Source organism: Gopherus flavomarginatus, chromosome 13, assembly GCF_025201925.1.
Source record: "Gopherus flavomarginatus isolate rGopFla2 chromosome 13, rGopFla2.mat.asm, whole genome shotgun sequence".
Classification (NCBI taxonomy): domain Eukaryota; kingdom Metazoa; phylum Chordata; order Testudines; family Testudinidae; genus Gopherus; species Gopherus flavomarginatus.
The window spans coordinates 5,832,365-5,851,887 of NC_066629.1; the positions used below are offsets into that span (position 1 = coordinate 5,832,365).

At 45.0% G+C, this 19,523-nt stretch overlaps 1 protein-coding gene across 1 annotated transcript; it reads right to left on the minus strand.

The window, feature by feature from the left end:
• Nucleotides 1–2,034: 2,034 nt before the first annotated feature.
• Nucleotides 2,035–18,961, minus strand: LOC127033540 (bone morphogenetic protein receptor type-1B-like). The gene is made up of 9 exons (XM_050921480.1): nucleotides 18,938–18,961; nucleotides 17,903–18,011; nucleotides 11,726–11,822; nucleotides 10,801–10,936; nucleotides 10,018–10,210; nucleotides 8,141–8,438; nucleotides 6,965–7,140; nucleotides 5,163–5,293; nucleotides 2,035–2,160 (listed from the first exon to the last, which is right to left on the minus strand). Exons 1-9 carry the CDS (start codon nucleotides 18,959–18,961, stop codon nucleotides 2,035–2,037), a joined length of 1,290 nt encoding a protein of 429 aa, XP_050777437.1.
• Nucleotides 18,962–19,523: the final 562 nt, after the last annotated feature.

Here is a 19,523-nt window from a genome sequence, read left to right on the forward strand (position 1 = left end):
ATGCTTAACCAATACTGAAACTCTTCTGTTCAAACGTCTTGAACTTTGCACATTTTTATCAGCTTTAAAATATGAAGTCATAATTTTTCAACCTATAAATAACTGAGGCAAGCGATAAAGCTGAACTCAAATGACGTTTACCTGGGTGATACAAATAAATCAGTTTTGTCCAAAAAGGGAAACACAATTCCTTTCCTTATGAAAGCACTATGACTTACAAGTCCTCAGGTGGAAGACTCCATGACTGAGCAATGCCACCCAGAGATGCAGAGGTTAGTGCAAAGGCTGTTTAAAGTAACAAGAACGCTAAAGTTTCACACCAAGATTTAAAAAAACCCATGAGCCTAACATTAGGCTCTAAATCCATAGTTAGGTGTTCAAAATCAGTGGCCTGTTCCAAAAGGGCTGAGCGCTCTTGGAAATTGGGCCTCTTGTTCCTGCATCTAAACGCAGATTTAGGGAATGAACTTTGGTCTCAGATTTTTGAAAGCGTTCAGTTCAAATTTTTGTTAATTTTCTCCCAAATACCTTCTATTAAACATAACTGGAGAAGAAAAACATATTGTGGGAAATGTTTTCCTAAAGTTAGAAATGTCACACCTTGTATGCATTTTAGAAAAAGAATTCTCTATGCATTTCTAGGTTTTAAAAAAAAGTGATAGGACCTGATAATGGTCAGAATAAAGAAATAATTCAAACAGTGTTTCAAAAGGGACTCTGAGAACTAATGTTTCTTTGTGCAGTAACCATGGAATTTTTCTTCATAAACAGTAACACTTCATAATGGGCGAAAGCTTGGACCAGATTGCCCACCCTTCACCTCTTCCACTGACTGCAGCGGGAGGTTTTGGTTGAAAGAGAAACGCAGCACTGGGTCCAATTCTGCCTAAATAAATCCAGACCGCATGATCAACTGTCAGCAGTTCCCTCCTTTCAGTCCTCATCAACAGGAAGTTAAGAAGTCTCACTACATTTTAAAAAGTAACAACAAATAATCCCCCAGAATAAACGGGATATTTTTTTTCCTAAAAGCGTTAATGCTTCTTTCACATGCTGAAGGGGAACTCTCACTCGTGTTGTGTATAAGTGTCTCCTATGCAACATTTTCATATGCGGTTCACAGCAGCTTCACTCACCAGTGGTTTCACTGGTAAATGAAAGGCTGTTAAGATGAACTAAACTCGTTCTTGAGTGAACCTGTTCCTTTCACATCAAAATTTTTTACTTTTCAGTAAAAAAGGCTAGAAAAAGTGTGCTTTGGCTTATCCTAGAAACTAACGAAACCAGAAATCCAAAGGGTGTATGAAAAACCACAAGGCCCACAGAACTGCCATTGCTACATGGCTTCTGTTTTTCTCCAATTCAGTAAGTTCTGCCTGTGACAGGCCACCGGCAGAAAGTCAAAAAAGTAGTACCTTTACATAGGGAAGCTTTCTAACCAGGGTACATCTACACCGAGAGAACAGAACACACGAGACTGTGAAAAGTAGTATCTATACGAAGGTAGCTTTTAAGACAGTTTCTTTTAGCTTCAGAGCCGCTCCTCAATATTTTTGTTTTCTGGTGGCATGCAAATCTTTTTATAAAACAAAAAAAAGTCACTTTACTTTCATCTTCAGGCACAGTTTCTTCTGATTTTTTAATGTAACAATACAGGTCTTTACTTCTCACGATAAGTTTCATTTTCATAAAAATTTAAAACAGTGTCTTATTTTAAACAATCAAAAATAAAATAAAATAAAAATAATGGGCTTTCACAGAAAACAAAATGCATAATCTCGAACCAGTTACTGAAATGGTAGTTCCCCATGCAAACAGGGAGCAGACGAGCCTTTTCTGATCTTGTGTGTCAAAGGCCGCTGATTTTGCAAAGGCTCCTCTCCTCAAAAGATGTTAGTTAAATCCACAGTTGCTCTGAAGCATGACTGTGTTCAGGATCCATATTAGTGAATGCTTCTGATTCCTCTTCGTGTCCTCTGACCATAACGGAAAGTCGTTTTGGATGGGCTTTCGCCCGAGATGTCTTTTGTTGAATCAGATTGTAATGTCCCGTGACTCCATCATTTTGGCAAGTGTTTTCTTTACTCGCAGGGCTGTGAGCCGAGAAGCAGGGTCGTGAGCCCAACACTCTGTCATGAGTTTTTCCATTTGTCTCAGGCACTGTGGAAAGAAAAGATTAAAAAGGCTCATACTTGGGTCAGCTGGAATGTAAGACTGCTGTCCCGAAAAACTGCAGTGTATTCTAAAGGTGATGCCAGCTGCTATGCCACAAAGAAAGGTACACGCTGGATGGGATGACATTTTCTGTATATTGACTGCAGTTCTCAGCAGGTCACTCAATTTGAACATTTATAACAAACTGGGCTCCACATTTGGTTCAAAAATCCAACATCAGAAAAGCACTTTTCCCATCTCCCTTCCCTGGATGCTAAGGAAAACCTCTCTGATAACTTCCCCTTAATGTGGGCTGCATGACCCTTGTGCAGCAGGGCTTTGGGTCTGGAATGCAACACGGACGATAGGGTAGAATTCACTCTTTCAGCCTGCAAAGTGACCCCAGGCTTCAGCACAGCCTGAGCATGGCAGCTTTTCCAGCTGCTGTCCCACTGAGTCGTCTTGCAGGACTTCTCACTCACCCGACTCTATTCTATGTTACCCTTATTCCCATAGTATGAGACGATCTGGTCGATGTCTGCTGTCTGCCACAACGATTCCTTCTTTCGTGCTGGCCCACTGGGGGACAGTCACTGCTCCTGACATGGGAAAGGAGGTACAGAGGACGTGATGCATAGCTCTTCTGCCTATTCTTTGCTCCGTCACAGATGGCCCTCGCAGGCCATCTGCACTGGGGTGAATCCTAGGATTTAAATCACTGCAAGTCCCTGTTGCAATATTTGAAAAAAAATGGTTTTGGAAAAAACCCTTCCTGATGTTTGCATAAGGCCAGGAAGGCTTTAGAGGCCTGAGAGGGGCCCTAGATAGGAGTGTCCTGTAACCAGAGCCATCCCCTGGATAAGGTGAATCGGGGTGATGTCTGGGCCCTGCACACCCCTAGGGATGACCCTGCTCATCACCACTCCTTGATACCACCTCCATGAACCCTCCTTCATTAATAGCAAGAACAGTGAAACAGCACAGGTCAGAAAGGTGGGTGCAGAGCATAAAAGCGCAGCAGCATTTACTAAATAACCAACGAAGCCAGATTCTTTTCTGAAAGTGTCTTAGATAAAAATGGGTTGGGATCCCATGTGGTCGCATGCACTAATTTACTAGGTTTGCTAAATGGCAGTATGGTCCCCATCCTGGAGCTGGTGATGCCAACTGCTTGGAGAAGAGTAGCTAACTCAGCAAGCCTGCCCAGCACCTGATGGGTGGTAGCAGCCAGACTAGATTCTTTATTTCTCTGCGCTAAATCCTTTCTAACCAGCCCCACTACAACACAACTTCCCATTTGCCTGACTCCCAAGATGAAGTCCCCGTTAGGCTTTGGTCAGCGGCAGTGCGAGACAGGTGGTTCCTTCACTGTTAAACAAGTACTCAAATTTCCAGGGATGGGGGTGGGCGGGTGTTAACCCACACCTCACTTCTCTGACCGCTTACAACTCTTGCAGCTGAGATCTTTGATCCAACTGCCAAACGCTCAACTGAACACTGCTATTCCCAAACCACACCTGTCTGCTACAATAACAGCACTACACTATCCCCTTCCACAAGATGAGTGACCTCCGCAGAGCGTCATTGTCAGTCGGCAAGTTTGTCTGAGGTACATCCATTATTGCTCTACTGAGCAGAAGCACCATTTTGATTTATTAGAAATTCTCAGAGGACTGAGTTCAGATCCTCCCCTCCCCTCAAACCCAGGATCCCTAAAGGAAAAACACCAGTACGCTTGGGAATGCCGTTTCCTAGAGCCCATTCTTAGGGGAAACATACACATGTGCAGGCAAAGAGATGCATCGATACCTAGAGCCCTGCAAATCCACCAGTAGCCGCTTTCGATCCGCGGACCATTTCTGCAGATAGCAGCGCAGCTGTGGCTACAAATCTGCACAGGGCTCAGACAGTCAGAGCTGGCAGGCAGCTGTGAGGAACCGTGGCAGGGACACCGGGGCTGCTTGGGCCTCAGGCCCAGGGTAAGTGGAGGCTCCTCACAGCTGCCAGCTCAGAGCTGCTGCCTGGCCATGGTAAGAGCTGGGCAGGCAGCAGTGAGGAGCCACAGCGGATCCTCCACCTGCCCTGGCCGGGGGCCCCCGAGCAGCCCCAGTGCAGCTCCACAGGTCTCCTCCCTCCCCTCGGCCACGCTGGCGTGGAACCCAGGCAGGGAGCTGAAGCGGACTCTCCTCCTGCCCATGGTGCAGGGGGGGGCACCAAGAGCAGCCCCCAGCTGTGTCTCCACCTGCCGACTCCACGCAGACACCTCACAGCTGCCAGCGCACCCCCCCTGAATTTTTGCAGATGGCGGATCGGATGCAGATACAATACAATCTCCTTTTTAAAAGGTACAGTGTAAAGGCAAGTGGACCCCAACGTAGCCCGTTAGCTGTATTTCTAAATAAGTGCACTAGGTGAGGGTTTTGGCTGCGATTCCTGGACGCTGTGGTATTGTGTACAGATGGTAAAATGAAACTTACTGGAATCATGCCCTTAGGACTGCAAGCCTGGGATTGCCCCCATCGCAACAGAACCAGGGCTCTCAGAAAAAGGGCCACTGACAATCGTAGCCCTGATTTAAAACAAACAGTTGTCCCCAGTACACTGCGCAGCGGGTAATTTTGCAAGTAGGTTGAGCTTCTGGCCAGCCAGTCTTTAACAACAGTAATTCTGACAAGGGAAAGGGAAAATATGCATAAGAGCAGAGCTGAAACATAAAGTCTGCGTGCTTTCACAATGTGATTCCGGTCGGTAGGAAAAACATAACACATCTTTCTGAAAAGACTTCAGGCCAGCTCCTCAGGGAATCAGAGCATCTACCTCAGTGGCCCTTCCGTTGTGGGGCAACATGGCAGGTGCTAAAATCGAATATAACCATCTCACTGATCCTAACAGGCACAGTGCTATGTTTGAAAATCCCACGTGTCTATTCTGGGTGAAATCACAACAGTTTTGAAGACAGATAAATGGCAACGTAATAAAACTTGCTTTATTTTAAAAGGATTTCTTACCTCGTCACTTCTCCATCTACTGGGTAATGCGGGACAAAGCTTCTTTCTACACACGATCTCCCACATGTCCTTGCAGGAGGGGTCGGTGGGCAGAGGATCATGGTATGGAAGCTGGTATTTGTCAACTATTCCTGAAAGAAACATTTTCCAGATGCATCATAACTGCAGGATAAAAATCCCAGGGGACTAAGGATGTCTGGACTATATCAACTACACCCTTTTGGACTCTACCAGTCACACTTACCTCTGTCTTGCTCAGCATAGACACTAAGGATACATCCACACTACCCACCAGATCAGCGGGTAGCAATCAATCTATCGGGGATCGATTTATCGCATCTCGTCCAGACGTGATAAATAGATCCCCGAACATGCTCCCGTCGACTCCGGAACTCCACCAGAGCGTGCAGCAGAAGCGGAGTCAACAGGGGAGCCGTGGCCATCAATCCTTACGGGAGGTAAGTCAATGTAAGATACGTCAACTTCAGCTACGCTTTTCTCGTAGCTAAAGTTGCATATCTTAGATCAATCCCCTCCCTCCCCCAGTGTAGACCAGGCTTAAAGAGTATTAGCCATGTGAGCTATTCTATTTTGCTTTGGAGAGGGGGTCATCTTTTTGAAGAAAATGAAGTATGCATCTGACAAAGTGGGTATTCAACCATGAAAGCATATGCGCCAATACATTTGTTAGTCTATAAGGTGTCGCAGAACTCTTTGTTGCTTTTCTGGGTTTGCGGCCTGTAATAATACCATTTGGAATCCAGATCTCACAATCTGAGCATGAGCGGATTTTGGACCTGATCCTGCAATGTGATACACATGGGTGGATTCATGGGCCTACAGAGAGCCTCAATGACTTCATATGGCATCCAACTGTAATATCGGGGCCTCATTCTGTACCTGGATAGCAGATGTCCAAGGAAAATTCAGGATGATGTTGGAATGGTGATGACTGAATAGGTGCCTCTCTTCCCTCTTACTAATTCCTGCATCCTGGCTGCATTTCTGCTTGCCACGGAAGCAACTTGTGTTTTTTTAAAGATAACAGAGAGAGAACAACAGTCAACTGCCTAATAGTTGTCTGTTTAAATCATTTGTCAACTGTAACACCTATGCAAAATCACCTCATTTTTTTTCTGCTCAAACAGCAGAGTGTTCCTACTCCAGCAGAAATGTTTACCACTCTGAGGCTATGTCTACACTACCACGGTAAGTTGACCTACACTACGCAACTCCAGCTACGTGACTAATGTAGCTGGAGTCGACGTACGTTAGGTGGAGTTACCGCGGGGTCTACACCATGGATTGGGGGTGGGGGGCGACAGGAGAAAATCTCCCATCGACTTACTTTACTTTTCTCATCAGGGTTACGGTATAGGTGTTGCCTAGAGAGTGATCTGCAGTCGATCTCGTCGGTCTTTACTAGACCAACTAAACTGACCACTGGTGGATTGATCTCAGAGAGTCAATCCTGGCTGCAGTGTAGACCTTCCCTGAAAAAGCCCACAAATTAGCTCCATGTTCCCACCACAAGGATGAGTCATTGCATCTTTAAATAGGCTACTAAAACATAGTGTAAATCTTTGTTGTTAAACTAAGACTGAAGCTGACAAGCCCTCAATGCAAGGAAGCAGAAATGAATAGGCTCAGGACTGCCAAGGTGTCTACCCAGCTTAGTTTATTGCAACAAAATCTACTACCCAGAAAGAAAGGACGGAACTTGAAGCTTCAGGTTATAAATGGAGTTTGCTGCTACAAGGAAAAGTCACGTCCCACTTACCAACAATATGTTTGCCATTTACCTTCTGACACACATCTCCTTGCTACCTCCCAAAGGATGAGTCCAAAACTGTACATATCGGCCATGAGATATGACTGGAAGTGATTCCTATTCAACCTTTTATCCAGCACCTCAGGAGTCATATAGTGCTTTGTGCCTACCAGTTTTTTAGGTGGTACGTCCACCCCATTTTTATCACTAAAAGGAAAAGAAAAAGAAGAATCAAACATACAAAAAGTAATCTGAAAAAAAATCACCTCAGAAAACCCAACTGGATGTGGAGAAAAAACAAATTCAAACAAAAATCGCTCTTGAACAAGGTAAAAAATAATGCATAATCTTAATGGAACAGTTCTTCTAGAGAAAGGTACAGACTGTGACCAGCCCCCAACTTCTTAAAAGGCTTACTTGCCTCAGGTGGTATTAAGCATTCAAATGCAGAACCACAACAGAGAGAAGACTCAATAGGGACCCTGGCAACATTTGGGAGATTTTGTTTAGCATTAGACTTAACGCTAATGCAGGCGATACCAATCAAATCTTCATTAAATGTTGTTTTCTTAACATGTTGTTTTCAGCATACAGTAATATTAATTGGTTGTCTATTAAGGACAACTTACTGAAAATGGAATTTGTGTGCAAATACTATTAGAACTACCATTTAAATACAAAACCGCTGTTTATAAACATGCAATATATAATATACAGGTCTGTCGCATCTTACACTGAGGTTACGTTCCACACTCAGAGCATAAAGCGAAAATCGCGTCTAGTCAAAATTACATTGAGCGTAATGGCAGGCGGAATCGCCCGCACTACAAGTACGATATTAAAATTGTTATTTTTCTCTTTTTTTTGTTTTTGCCAACCGCATAAAACTGAAACTGTGCAAGTTAAATGCGCGTAAGATGTCACAGTCTTATACCTGCCCCTAGTACAGTATAAGGGTGTATCATATATATTACACCCCACAAACAATAAAGAGTCCTGTGGCACCTTATACACTAACAAACCTATTGGAGCATGAGCTTTCGTGGTGAATACCCACTTCTTCGGATGCATGTCAATGATACAAAAAGATACCGTGGTATCTCTCCGATCCCTTTCAATTAAAAAACACCCATTTTATTGCTGACATTAACAAGCCTGGGGGCAGGAAATAATTCACTCACAGAGAAATGCACCTCATTTTACTCACCTAAACCATTTAACTGCCAAACCTAGGTCTGCTATACAGCAGGTTCCATCCTTTTTCACTAGGATGTTCTTACTTTTCAGATCCCGGTGGGCAATAGCTGGCTTGACTTGAGTCCCGAAGATCTCCATGTGCAAGTGGCACAAGCCGCTAGCAGAAGAATAGGCCAGGTTTAGCATGGCTTTTGGATCCAAGGGAGTGGATTTCAGATAATCATACAGGGAGCCATGCTCATGGTAGTCTGTGATAAGATACAGTTCGGTCAAAGTCCCCGTACATTTAATGTCCGCAGCAATGAACCCTATGGGGAGGGAGGAAATGTTTTCAGATTAATATTTTTTGGGGCTTTTGAACACCACACACGACTCTACATTCTCTCTCATCCACTTGTGAGTTTCAGCTACAAAGTTCAACTTCTTTATTCTATCTATATTGTATTCAGTTAGTAAGGATATGAACCATGCCTGCATCAGCACGTATTAAAAAAGTGGATTATACTGCATGAAAAAAGTGTGCAACAATGACTCTGAGTGATTTCAAAGCTATATTAAGACCAGCTCAAGCTAAAGGTTATCGCTGGTTTCTGTCTAATCCCCAGGTTAAAGGTTAAATTGTGATCGAGGGGGACAGGGACTTCACCAAAAAAACAAAACAAAACACCCTCTCTGTCCTTTGCTTGTTCAAGGGAAGAGTCGAAGAAACCACTCGGTTAAGCAAGGTTGTCTCATCTCAGAAAAGATATACTGGCATTAGAAAAAGTTCAGAGAAGGGCAATTAAAATTATTAGGAGGTCGGAACGGGTCCCACATGAGGAGAAATTAAAGAGGCTAGGATTTTTCAGCATGGAAAAGAGGAGACTAAGGGGGATGTAACAGAGGTATATAAAATCATGAGTGATGTGGAGGAAGTAGATAAGGAAAAGTTATTTACTTATTACCATAATACAAGAACTAGGGATCACCAAAATGAAATTAATGGGCGGCAGGTTTAAAACAAATAAAAGGAAGATGATCTTCATGCAGCACACAGTCCACCTGTGGAACTCCTTGCCTGAGGAGGTTGTGAAGGCTAGGACTATAACAAGGTTTAAAAGAGAACTGGATAAATTCATGGAGGTTAAGTCCATTAATGGCTGTTAGCCAGGATGGGTAAGGAATGGGGTCCCTAGCCTCTGTTTGTCAGAGGGTGGAGATGGATGGCAAGAGAGAGATCATTTGATCATTACCTGTTAGGTTCACTCCCTCTGGGCCACCTGTCATTGGCCACTGTCAGCAGACAGGATACTGGGATGGATAGACCTTTGGTCTGACCCAGTATGGCCGTTCTTATGTTCCTATGTCTGCTCAGTTCTTGGTCACTCTAGGGACATAATTGTGTGGGGAAGGATCACACAAACATCCAGCAGCCACAAGGGAGACATACCTCCTGACGGCTCTCCCTAGCATAGCGTGGCTCCACATCGCCCCCTACAGAGAGCTCTGTACAACGTGCATAACTGAGTTTTAAACAAATACCCTGAGAATGCCTTCAGTGTCTCTTCTTTTTCAGTTCCACATGGTGTCATTGTTAAATGTCAGTTCAGTGGCCTGGAGTTTGCTTTCTAAAAAAAGAACCCCAGACACCGGTGGGAAAAACAGGTGTATGGTTGTTGGGGATTACAACCTCCCAAAGCCAGTTACTCCCTATCTGCATGGAGACCCTTAAAACGATTTGCTTTTTGATATCTGCCCCATGGAGAGAAGCATATTGTGGTTAATGGCAAAGCATGGCAGGTGACAAAATGCATGAAGAAAAGGACATCAGCAAGTACAAAGTTATTAGCAAGAATAACTAAGAAACTTTAAACGGCATCATTTCTATCTTTTATTTCACTCACTCACCCAAAATGTTTTCATGCCTCAACATGACAGTCTCGTAGATTTCAGTCTCTTTCAACCAGCTGGCCTCCTCAGTGGCGAAGAACACTTTTACAGCTACCTTTTCTTCACGCCACTTTCCCATCCAAACTTCTCCATAGCGACCTTTACCGGTCTGTTTCACCATCTCAATCTGCCTTGCTATAGTAATTTCGACCTGGTAAATCCCAAGAAATGTCGTTTAAATATACTCCACAACATGGGTTTCATCTCTCTTTGTCCATCTCCTTCTCTCATGCTAAAACATAGGAACCCTTGCACAAAGCTGGAATGCACGGGCCACAAGTCAGATATTAGGAATGGCAATATACAGAAACCTGTAGGAGAACACTTCAACCCCCCAGACACACAATAGCAGATTTAAAGGTAGCCATCCTGCAGCAAAAACAACTTCAGGACAAGACTTCAAAGAGAAACCTCTGAGCTTCGGTTCAGTTACAAATTTGACTCCATCAGCTCAGGATTAAACAAAGACTGTGAATGGCTAGCCAACTACAAAAGCAGTTTCTCCTCCCTTGGTATTCACACCTCAACTGCTAGAAGAGGGCCTCATCCTCCCTGATTGAAATAACCTCATTATCTCTAGATGGATTCTTGCCTGCATATTTATACCCTCCTCTGGAAATTTCCATTACATGCGTCTGACAAAGTGAGTATCCACACACGAAAGCTTATGCTCCAATACTTTTTAGTCTATAAGGTGCCACAGGACTCTCTGTGTGTATCTAAATTACATTCCTTTCTTACCATAGGGAAACTAGACCCACTTCCTGTGCTCTGAGACCATTGAGTCGAGTCTTTCAGGGTTTCCCCTGGAGCAAAGTAAGTCTCATCCTGTTCAACTCCTATGCAGTAATGAGGTCTGGTTGCTTGCCTTTTGTGCCTACGATTTTAGTGAAAATTAAATTAGTTGACAGTGCAATGAGGAACAGATGCTACACAGAAAACGCTACTCACATTTAATTTTTAGTCATTCAGAAGTCCCCAGCAATTACCCAAAGTACGAACTAGTCTCATCAATGACTATTTTCTGATCTATTCGCAACATTAGAACGCTTTCGGTCTATGAAAGGGGATGAGTATCATCTGCTGGGGAATCCAGCATAATTTTGCATAGCCAAGTACCAACTTTAAACCCCTAATTCAGAGAATAGTCCTAAAAACAGAGATGTAGTAAATCCCTCGCCTTTTAGTTATGAATGTCGTGGGTTTTTTATGACCAAACAAAGGTATTGTTATGAATTTACCTGTGCTTTCTGAATCTCCCTGCCTCTTTGGGTAGAGTTTGTGAATTTGTGTCAACCTTGTGTACACTGGGTTGTGAGCTTTATTTACTGTAGCGTGTCTTTGCACTATTGTTTTCTTTAATTTTCAGTGTATACTACTCTGTGTTGTTTCCCACTGGAAAACTTTTTAGGACATACTTTCTATGAAGGATGCTATACAAAAGACCAACTATTTTATGGGACATTATATTGATGACTTTGTGATTTTAACATTAACAAAATATACAATTTTTCCCTATAATAAAAACAATGTGTTTTTAATTGTTCCCCAATTCCCTCCTGTTAATTTTTTTTTAATTTTACAGTTCATAAGCGGGGGTGGGGGAGGGGAAAGTGATGTTAGGAAGAAATCTGAAGCAGACAAAGTTGAAATACTTCCCACTTACCTGAAGTACCAGAATATGATGAGAAGTACCAGGAGTATATTGCAAACGATCACTGAGATCAGCAAGGCCCTATGACCAATGTCTCCTTCAACACAATCTGATTTAAAAAAATCAAAAAAAGCTTTGTACAATGGCTGTGTTTTTGTCTTAGAAGCCAACGCTGCTCTCTCACACCTGAGATGTCTTTCCCATTAGGTTGGGTGTAACATGCATTCTGCCTTCCTGGGGTTAGTTTCCCATGTAAAAATACACACAAGAATTTATAACTATATTAAGCAAGAGAATTGTTCCCTTTCTTTTCTACTGCAGCATTGCGTAACTCAGCACTTGATTTCAGACCCATTTGAGGTGTTCCTTTTTTAGCTCTCATTGAACAGGGCAAACACAGCACATGGAACAGCAATCGAGGGCCTGACTGACCCTGCAGTCTTTACTCAGTCAAAGCTCTCACTGGTAACTCTAGTGCTTGTGACTGAGTTTGTAAGGGAGTATTTAGCCCTTCATGACCAATCCACTAACCCCCACCGCCTCAAACCTGGGATTTACACTCCTGTATCTTACGTATCTTGTCAGCTGGGACACAGACTTTGTCCTGTTTGATGCCTCTTTATCTTAACTAACTTTTATTAATTTCAGAAAACTGAGAGTCTTAACAAAAGCAATTATTATACCCAACTGTATCTACCCCAGCACAGAAGACATATAAGGGATGTCTAATCCCTGCTAGGGCATAGAGCTAAAGTCCCTAACATTATATTTACATCAATGTAAGGATCTCTCTCTCTCACAGCACTTTAGCAGGAAAAATTATTTGTTTTTTATTCTTGCAATTGTGGGAAAATGTATCATTGCAGATGAGCCATTCTTTAAAACCGCTTCAAAATGCAACATTACCAAGCAACACGTAAGATTTGTGATTATATAAAAATAACTGAAAAGTTTGAATTAATCCTTGCACGCTATACCCATTTTCTGCTCTAAAATTTAGCTGTCATCTCCAAATTTGTAGACGCATTTCAAACACACGTGTTGGACCGTCATGCATCTTCTCATGCTGAAAACTGAAGAAATCCTGCACCATCTTCTTTTAAAACTGCAGAGTCTCAAAACTGTGGTACTTTAGCACACTCCTCACCTCCAGCCTGGTGTTCACTCTTAGGCAGATAAAGATGAGATTTTCTCAAGTCCTCACCATCTGATTGTCTTGCATCTTCCACACAAATGCTGAATACACAGTAAACTGTGACAATTCTAGCCTTATTGACTCACCCTGGAATAACACTATTATGTTTCAGATTTACGAGGGCAGGAGTCAGCAACCTTTCAGAAGTGGTGTGCCGAGTCTTCATTTATTCACTCTAATTTAGGGTTTGCGTGCCAGTAATACATTTGAATGTTTTTAGAAGATCTTTCTATAAGTCTATAATATATAACTAAACTATTGTTGTATGTAAAGTAAATAAGGTGTTTATAATGTTTAAGAAGCTTCATTTAAAATTAAATTAAAATGCAGATCCCCCTGGACCAGTGGCCAGGACCCGGGCAGTGTGAAAATCAGCTTGTGTTTCGCCTTCAGCACACGTGCCATAGGTTGCCTACCCATGTACTAGGGTAATGAGACAAAGAGGATTCTAGGGGAATCTTGGCTTACTGTCATGCACTTTTCTTTTAAAGATCCACTTCCCTCTCCCACCTTTGCTTCCAACTTTTTCCTTCCCTCTCCTTCCCATCATGAGCAGAGATGACCTACCATTATCTGCCTTGTGAGCACATTGGTCATGTTTTAACCTGACATTACCTGGTCCTGGAGCATTAACAATGTAAACATTCAAGCCATGGCCATCGCCTTTGAAAGGAGACACCAACACAGGGCCTATCAGGAAAAAAACCTAGCGCACATCATTCTCATTGGAGCAGCAGATTTCTACCTGAACTGTCACTCTGTGTGTGCCAGGAGCTGAAACTGAGAGCCCGCTGGGGAGTCCAGTTCTCTCTGTGAAAGAGGTGGCAGCTCAGGGGGCCAAGCTTCTATTTCATGGTTTGTTAGCAGTCTGGGTCTGCCGGTCATTTCCCTCTAAAGGTGTGGCTTGGAACAGTTGAAGCTGTCACTGTCTATTGGCTCAGGAGAGGCTAAACAGAGTCTGCAGACTATAGGGGGAGAATTCTTCATACTCTGGAGACTAGGGAAATACATTTGCAGCATGGCCCTTGTAGGGTACAAAGTACAAAGTAGCGTCTCTCTGTCTTTTTGGCCATAGGGGCCAACGAAGCTGGCATCTGCCACAAGGTGCGGGATGTATCAGCTAGCATTCTGATCAATGGTAGGGCAAGCCTAGGTAGGTCCGAGGGGGCCAGGATATCCACTACCGGATCTACATCCACCTTGATCTCTTCCACTTGGATCGCCAGGCTCTGAGCGTCATGCTTAAGTAGCTGCTGAAGCACCTGGTTGTCCTCTAGGGCTGGTGCCACTGACATTGCCACAAGTGCCTCATCTGGCGAGGAAGAGGAGATGACCACCTGCAAAGGACCTTCCTCTGTACCCTCAGCCTCTGCAGGGCTCTGCAGCACACAGTACTCTGGTTGCGTGGCTGGTGGAGATGTAGGATGCGGCATCGTGGCCGGTACCAGGGTCAACGCCAAAAGATGAGGCGTGCTGGGCGGTGCCTGCGGCATCGGAAACATGGTCCATGTCGGTGCTAGTGTCTGATTAGGCGATGCCGGGTTCTGTTCTGGCACACTCCTATCAGACAGTGGTGCCGGTGGTAGATGCATTTGCGCCAGAGACACCGACGTCGAGGAGACCGACACAGACCTGGAGCACAGACCATGCACATGTCCCAGGGACTGACGGTAGGCCCAGGGAGTCCAGAACGGCCACTGGGACGGCAGTTGCCACTATTGCTGCCACTACGCCGGGTAAGGTCATTAGCTCACCTGAGAAGCCGAACTTCTGTTCCTCCATCTACTGGAGCGGTAGGATTCCGCCTTTGAGTCCGAGGTCTCCAAATAGGAGGACCGAGGGGGAGCAGTAACCACTGTCACCGGGGAGCGGTGCCATGAGGCCAGGGAGTGCTCTCTCTGTGCCGGTGCTGCCAGAGTGGCACAAGGTGGGAACTGGGGCAACATCCTGGCCTGCTTGCCCCTTGATTGAATCGGGGGTAGGGCCGTGTCTAGCAGCTCTTTCCACAGGTGTGGGGAGGCCGGCACCGGGAGGCTTAATAAGACAGAGGCCACCTCGAACGCCTCCGGCGTCAATGGGGGATGCACATTCTCACTGAGGTTCGGGGATCTAGACCGGTCCGGACTCGACAGCACCCCCACTGGGGCAGCAGTCAACGGGACCTTGGGAGGGTCCGGTTGTGGCTCGGCTTGTCCCACCGCAGTCGTGGATGCTGCTGGCCTTTTAAGGTCCTGGTGGGGTGATTGGTCCCTCACCGGCCTCTTCTTTTTTGCAGGCACTGGAGATGGTGATCGGTGCCACACGGAGGCCGATTTTCTATGTCCCGATTCTCTCCGATGCTGGGATTTAGAGATCTTAGACTGGGCCTCTGTCATAAACAGATAGCTAAGGGTTAATGTCTCTTTCACTTGAAGCACCTGACCAGAGGACCAATCAGGAAACCCTATTTTTTCAACTCTGGGTGGAGGGAAGTTTGTGTCTGAGTCTTTTGTCTGTCTGCCTGCTGTCTCTGAGATTTGGAGAAGTAGTTTTACTTTCTAATCTTCTGTTTCCTAGTTGTAAAGACAAAGAGATCAAGTAGTAAGTTATATGGTTTCTTTTCTTTGGTATTTACATGAATATAGTGGCTGGAGTGCTTTGATTTGTATTCTTTTTGAATAAGGCTGTTTATTCAATATTCTTTTAAGCAATTGACCCTGTATTTGTCACCTTAATACAGAGAGACCATTTTTTATGTATTTTTCTTTCTTTTTATATAAAGCTTTCTTTTTAAGACCTGTTGGAGTTTTTCTTTAGTGGGGAAACTCCAGGGAATTGGGTCTGCAGCTCACCAGGGAATTGGTGGGAGGAAGAAGTCAGAGGGAGATCTGTGTGTGTTGGATTTGCTAGCCTGATTTTGCATTCCCTCTGGGTGAAGAGGAAAGTGCTTTTGTTTCCAGGACTGGAATTACAGAGGGTGGACTCCCTCTGTTTAGATTCACGGAGGTTGTGTCTGTGTATCTCTCCAGAAGCACCTGGAGGGGGGAAGGGGAAAAGGATTATTTCCCTTTGTTGTGAGACTCAAGGGATTTGGGTCTTGGGGTCCCCAGGGAAGGTTTTTCAGGGGGACCAGAGTGCCCCAAAACACTCTAATTTTTTGGGTGGTGGCAGCAGTACCAACTCCAAGCTGGTAACTAAGCTTGGAGGTTTTCATGCTAACCCACATATTTTGGACGCTAAGGTCCAAATCTGGGACTAAAGTTATGACAACCTCCTGTCTCATTAGCGGTGCCAGAGCACTGTGCACCAAGGATGAGGTGCTGGGCGCCGGATTGGCAGGCTTAGGGTCCGAGTGTGGCTGTAAAGCCGCCTCCATCAGGAGCACTCTGAGTCTCTGCTCTCTGTTCTTAAGAGTCCTGGGACGGAATCCCCTGCAGATACCGCACTGGTCTCTTTGGTGGCTCTCCCCGAGGCACCTCAAGCAGGATGAGTGCAGGTCACTCTTCGGCATAAACTTCACGCAGTCCATGCAGAGTTTAAACCCTGGGGACCCGGGCATGCCCCAGTGGGGCGATGAATATTTTGGGGAGGGAAGCCCCCAACAACTATTAACTATCTAGAACTAACACTAACTCTAAACTATGAGAGAGGAAACAACTATATACACTAAAACGAGACACTGCTAGGCTTGCTGCAAGAGCAAGCGAAGTTCCAGCTAGCTGTCACCGGCGGTAAGAAGGTGGAGGGTCGGCGGGCCCCTATATAGGACACCATGGAGGCTATGCCAATGTCTATAAATGTCGTGCTTACCCAGGAACTGCTGTATTTAAAAAAAACAAATACTGTACAACTTCTAACCCAAACTGGACATGCTTTTGTGCAGAGTGTTACTGTATTGTTTGTTCTATAGCTCTGAAACACAGAGGTCATGGTGACGCCTAGACCTTATTCTCAGAGGGCCAGATTATCAGCGGCTATAAATCGTCATTAGTTCCATTGGCTTCAGTGGCACTACACTGATTTATAGCAGCTGAGGATCTGGTCCCAAGCGTCATTCAGAAACTGTTGTGTAGCTACAAACTACAATCTTTTGAGACGACAGAGGGCATTTGTGACGAAGTGGGAATGTTCTCGCTGTATTATGGGAATGCTGAGTGAGGAGTATTGACCTGGGAATGTTGCAAGGGAGTTTTGCTGGGACTGGCTGCATTGGGGAAGGGAGGACACCTGAACATGTAACATGAGAACCCAGGAGGGGGGTTGGAGGCCAGGTGACACCTCTTCCCAGGAACCTGGACAAAGGACACAAAGGCTGGGGGAGGAGCTGGGGAGAGGCTGAGTGAGAGGCTGGAGGGAGTTCAGTTTGGAGCTGGCTGGGAAATGGAGAGGGGCATCCGATGGGGCTTGGGCTTCCCACCGGGGCTGTGATCTCTCTGGGGCCCCAGATGGACCTAACTAAAGGGGGGTCCTGTTGTCTGTACCAGCAAGACCTGTTTTGGACTGCGTTCCTGTTGTCTAAATAAACCTTCTGTGTTACTGGCTGGCTGAGAGTCCCGGTGAATCGCAGGAAGTGGGGGGGTTCGGGGCCTGGTCTCCCCACATACTCCGTGACACCATTCATGATTGTTATTCTATATTTGTAAGGCATGAGCACCCAGAGGCCTCGGTAAGTCACCTCCGCTGCCCCGCTAAGCACTGTACAAAGTAAGAGATAGTCCCTGCCCCAGCCCAAGCTAGACTGTGAGCTCTTTGGAGCGGGAGCCATTCTTTTACTACACCCAGTGCCTAGGGCAATGGGTCTCTGATCCTTGACTGATGCTGTAGGCATGATGGGAATACAAACAGAGGTAAACACCAGCAACAACCAAGACGATACTGTTTTTGAATATTACCAGAACAGCTACACGATACAAAAAAAAGTTGTTTTTCCATGCAGGTCGTCTAATTCTCTTTTCTTTTCTAGGAGAAGCACATGGACCTACTGATTTAAGGCTATATTTTCTTCTTCCTCTTACCGCTATTTCTCAGAGGTGGCAGCGCTGGGTGAAGGTTTTCATTGCAGAAATCTTTGTCTCTGCAGCACGCAATAGAAAGAGTTCTTCTCTCATGTATTATGAGCATATCCTGCAACAGAGAAAGTCACAGAGAACTGTGTGAGCAACTTGGTTCTTTTAAACAGACACTGTTGTTTGGGCGCTGGAGAAGGAGACAGACCTGACATGGGAAACAGCATCACACCTCCCAGAGCAAAGCAGACAGAATTTTGCCCCAAGGCCAAGATTTCCAGAAACAGATGCCTAACGTCAGGTGTGAATTCAGAGACTTTAGGATGTTCAGCATTTTGGAAAATCTGGCTACTTATTTAGTAAGCAGTTAGAAGCCTCATTTTAGACTCCTATTTTTGAAAATCTTGGCTTTAGTGCATGATTCCCTTCATGTAGGGGCATCCTCAGACGGCTTAAAGCCAACATAGTCAACTCAGTCATCTATTCCCCCCAGTGAAATAGATTTGTGAAGGGCATGAAGAGGGAGCAGGAGGGGACAGAACACAGTGCACTATACTTTGGAGATATTTACTGGAATAATGGCTCCTAGGAGTTTATTACAAGCAGGTGCAAATAAGAGCAACCTTTAGCCTGCTCTAACTTGAACCAATAGCTGGTTGTCCCATTGGACAGGCCCAGATATAGGTGTGGGAGCTGAAAGATTACTTAAGGATACATCTACACTGCAAACAAACAAACAAAGAAAATGCGGCAGCCCAGTCTCAGAGCCCAGGTCGACTGACTTGGGCTCACACTAGAGCACTGCAGATGTTTCTGCTTGGGCTGAAGCCTATGCTCTGAAACCCAGCAAGGGGTAGAGTGTCAAAGCCTGGACTCCAGCCTGAGCAGGAGTGTCTACCTGCTATTCTTACCTGTACCCTTATTCAACACCGGTAGCAAGAGCCAAAGTCAGTGACCCAGGCTCTGAGGATCGCTGCCATGGGCGTGGTCTTTATTGTTTTATTTTTGCAGTGTAGGAGGCACTCAGAGCATATTAAATCTCACCGGCTGTTCTGCCTCCACCGTCATTCTGAGGTCTGCACGGAAAAGCTGGGGGACTAACCCCGAGTGAATTTCTCTGTGTTAAACATGGGAAGACCAAAGAGAATTGCTACATAGGGTGAGAAGCTGGGAGGCAGTACCTGAAATGGACACACATTTCTCTCCTGGAACAAGAAAACCTTCATAAAGGGTAATCCCCAATGTACCAGCTGGACTGTCTACAACCTACAGGACATGTACGTTACACATCAGTGATACGCAACAACTCCGCATGTGAAACAGCAACTTTTCTTGGCTACACAGTACACAGAAGTTTGGGATAAGGAAGGGAAAATGTCTTACCTAATTCAAGCTGCAGGGGGAGTTTAGAGATTCCATGAATGGAATTACCAGAGCGTAGTGTTCACCAGAAGAGCAGGGGCTAACATTAGTGACTAGCAATACGGGTCGCCGAAGAAGTAGCAAGGGAGAGTTTGGGGAGAAGAATCATCCTCAGCATTCAAGCAGAGAGAGGCATTCCCCACAGGACCAAAATTCAAAGCAGCAGATGGGTGCATTCATCTGACCACATTGTTGCTGGATGAAAACT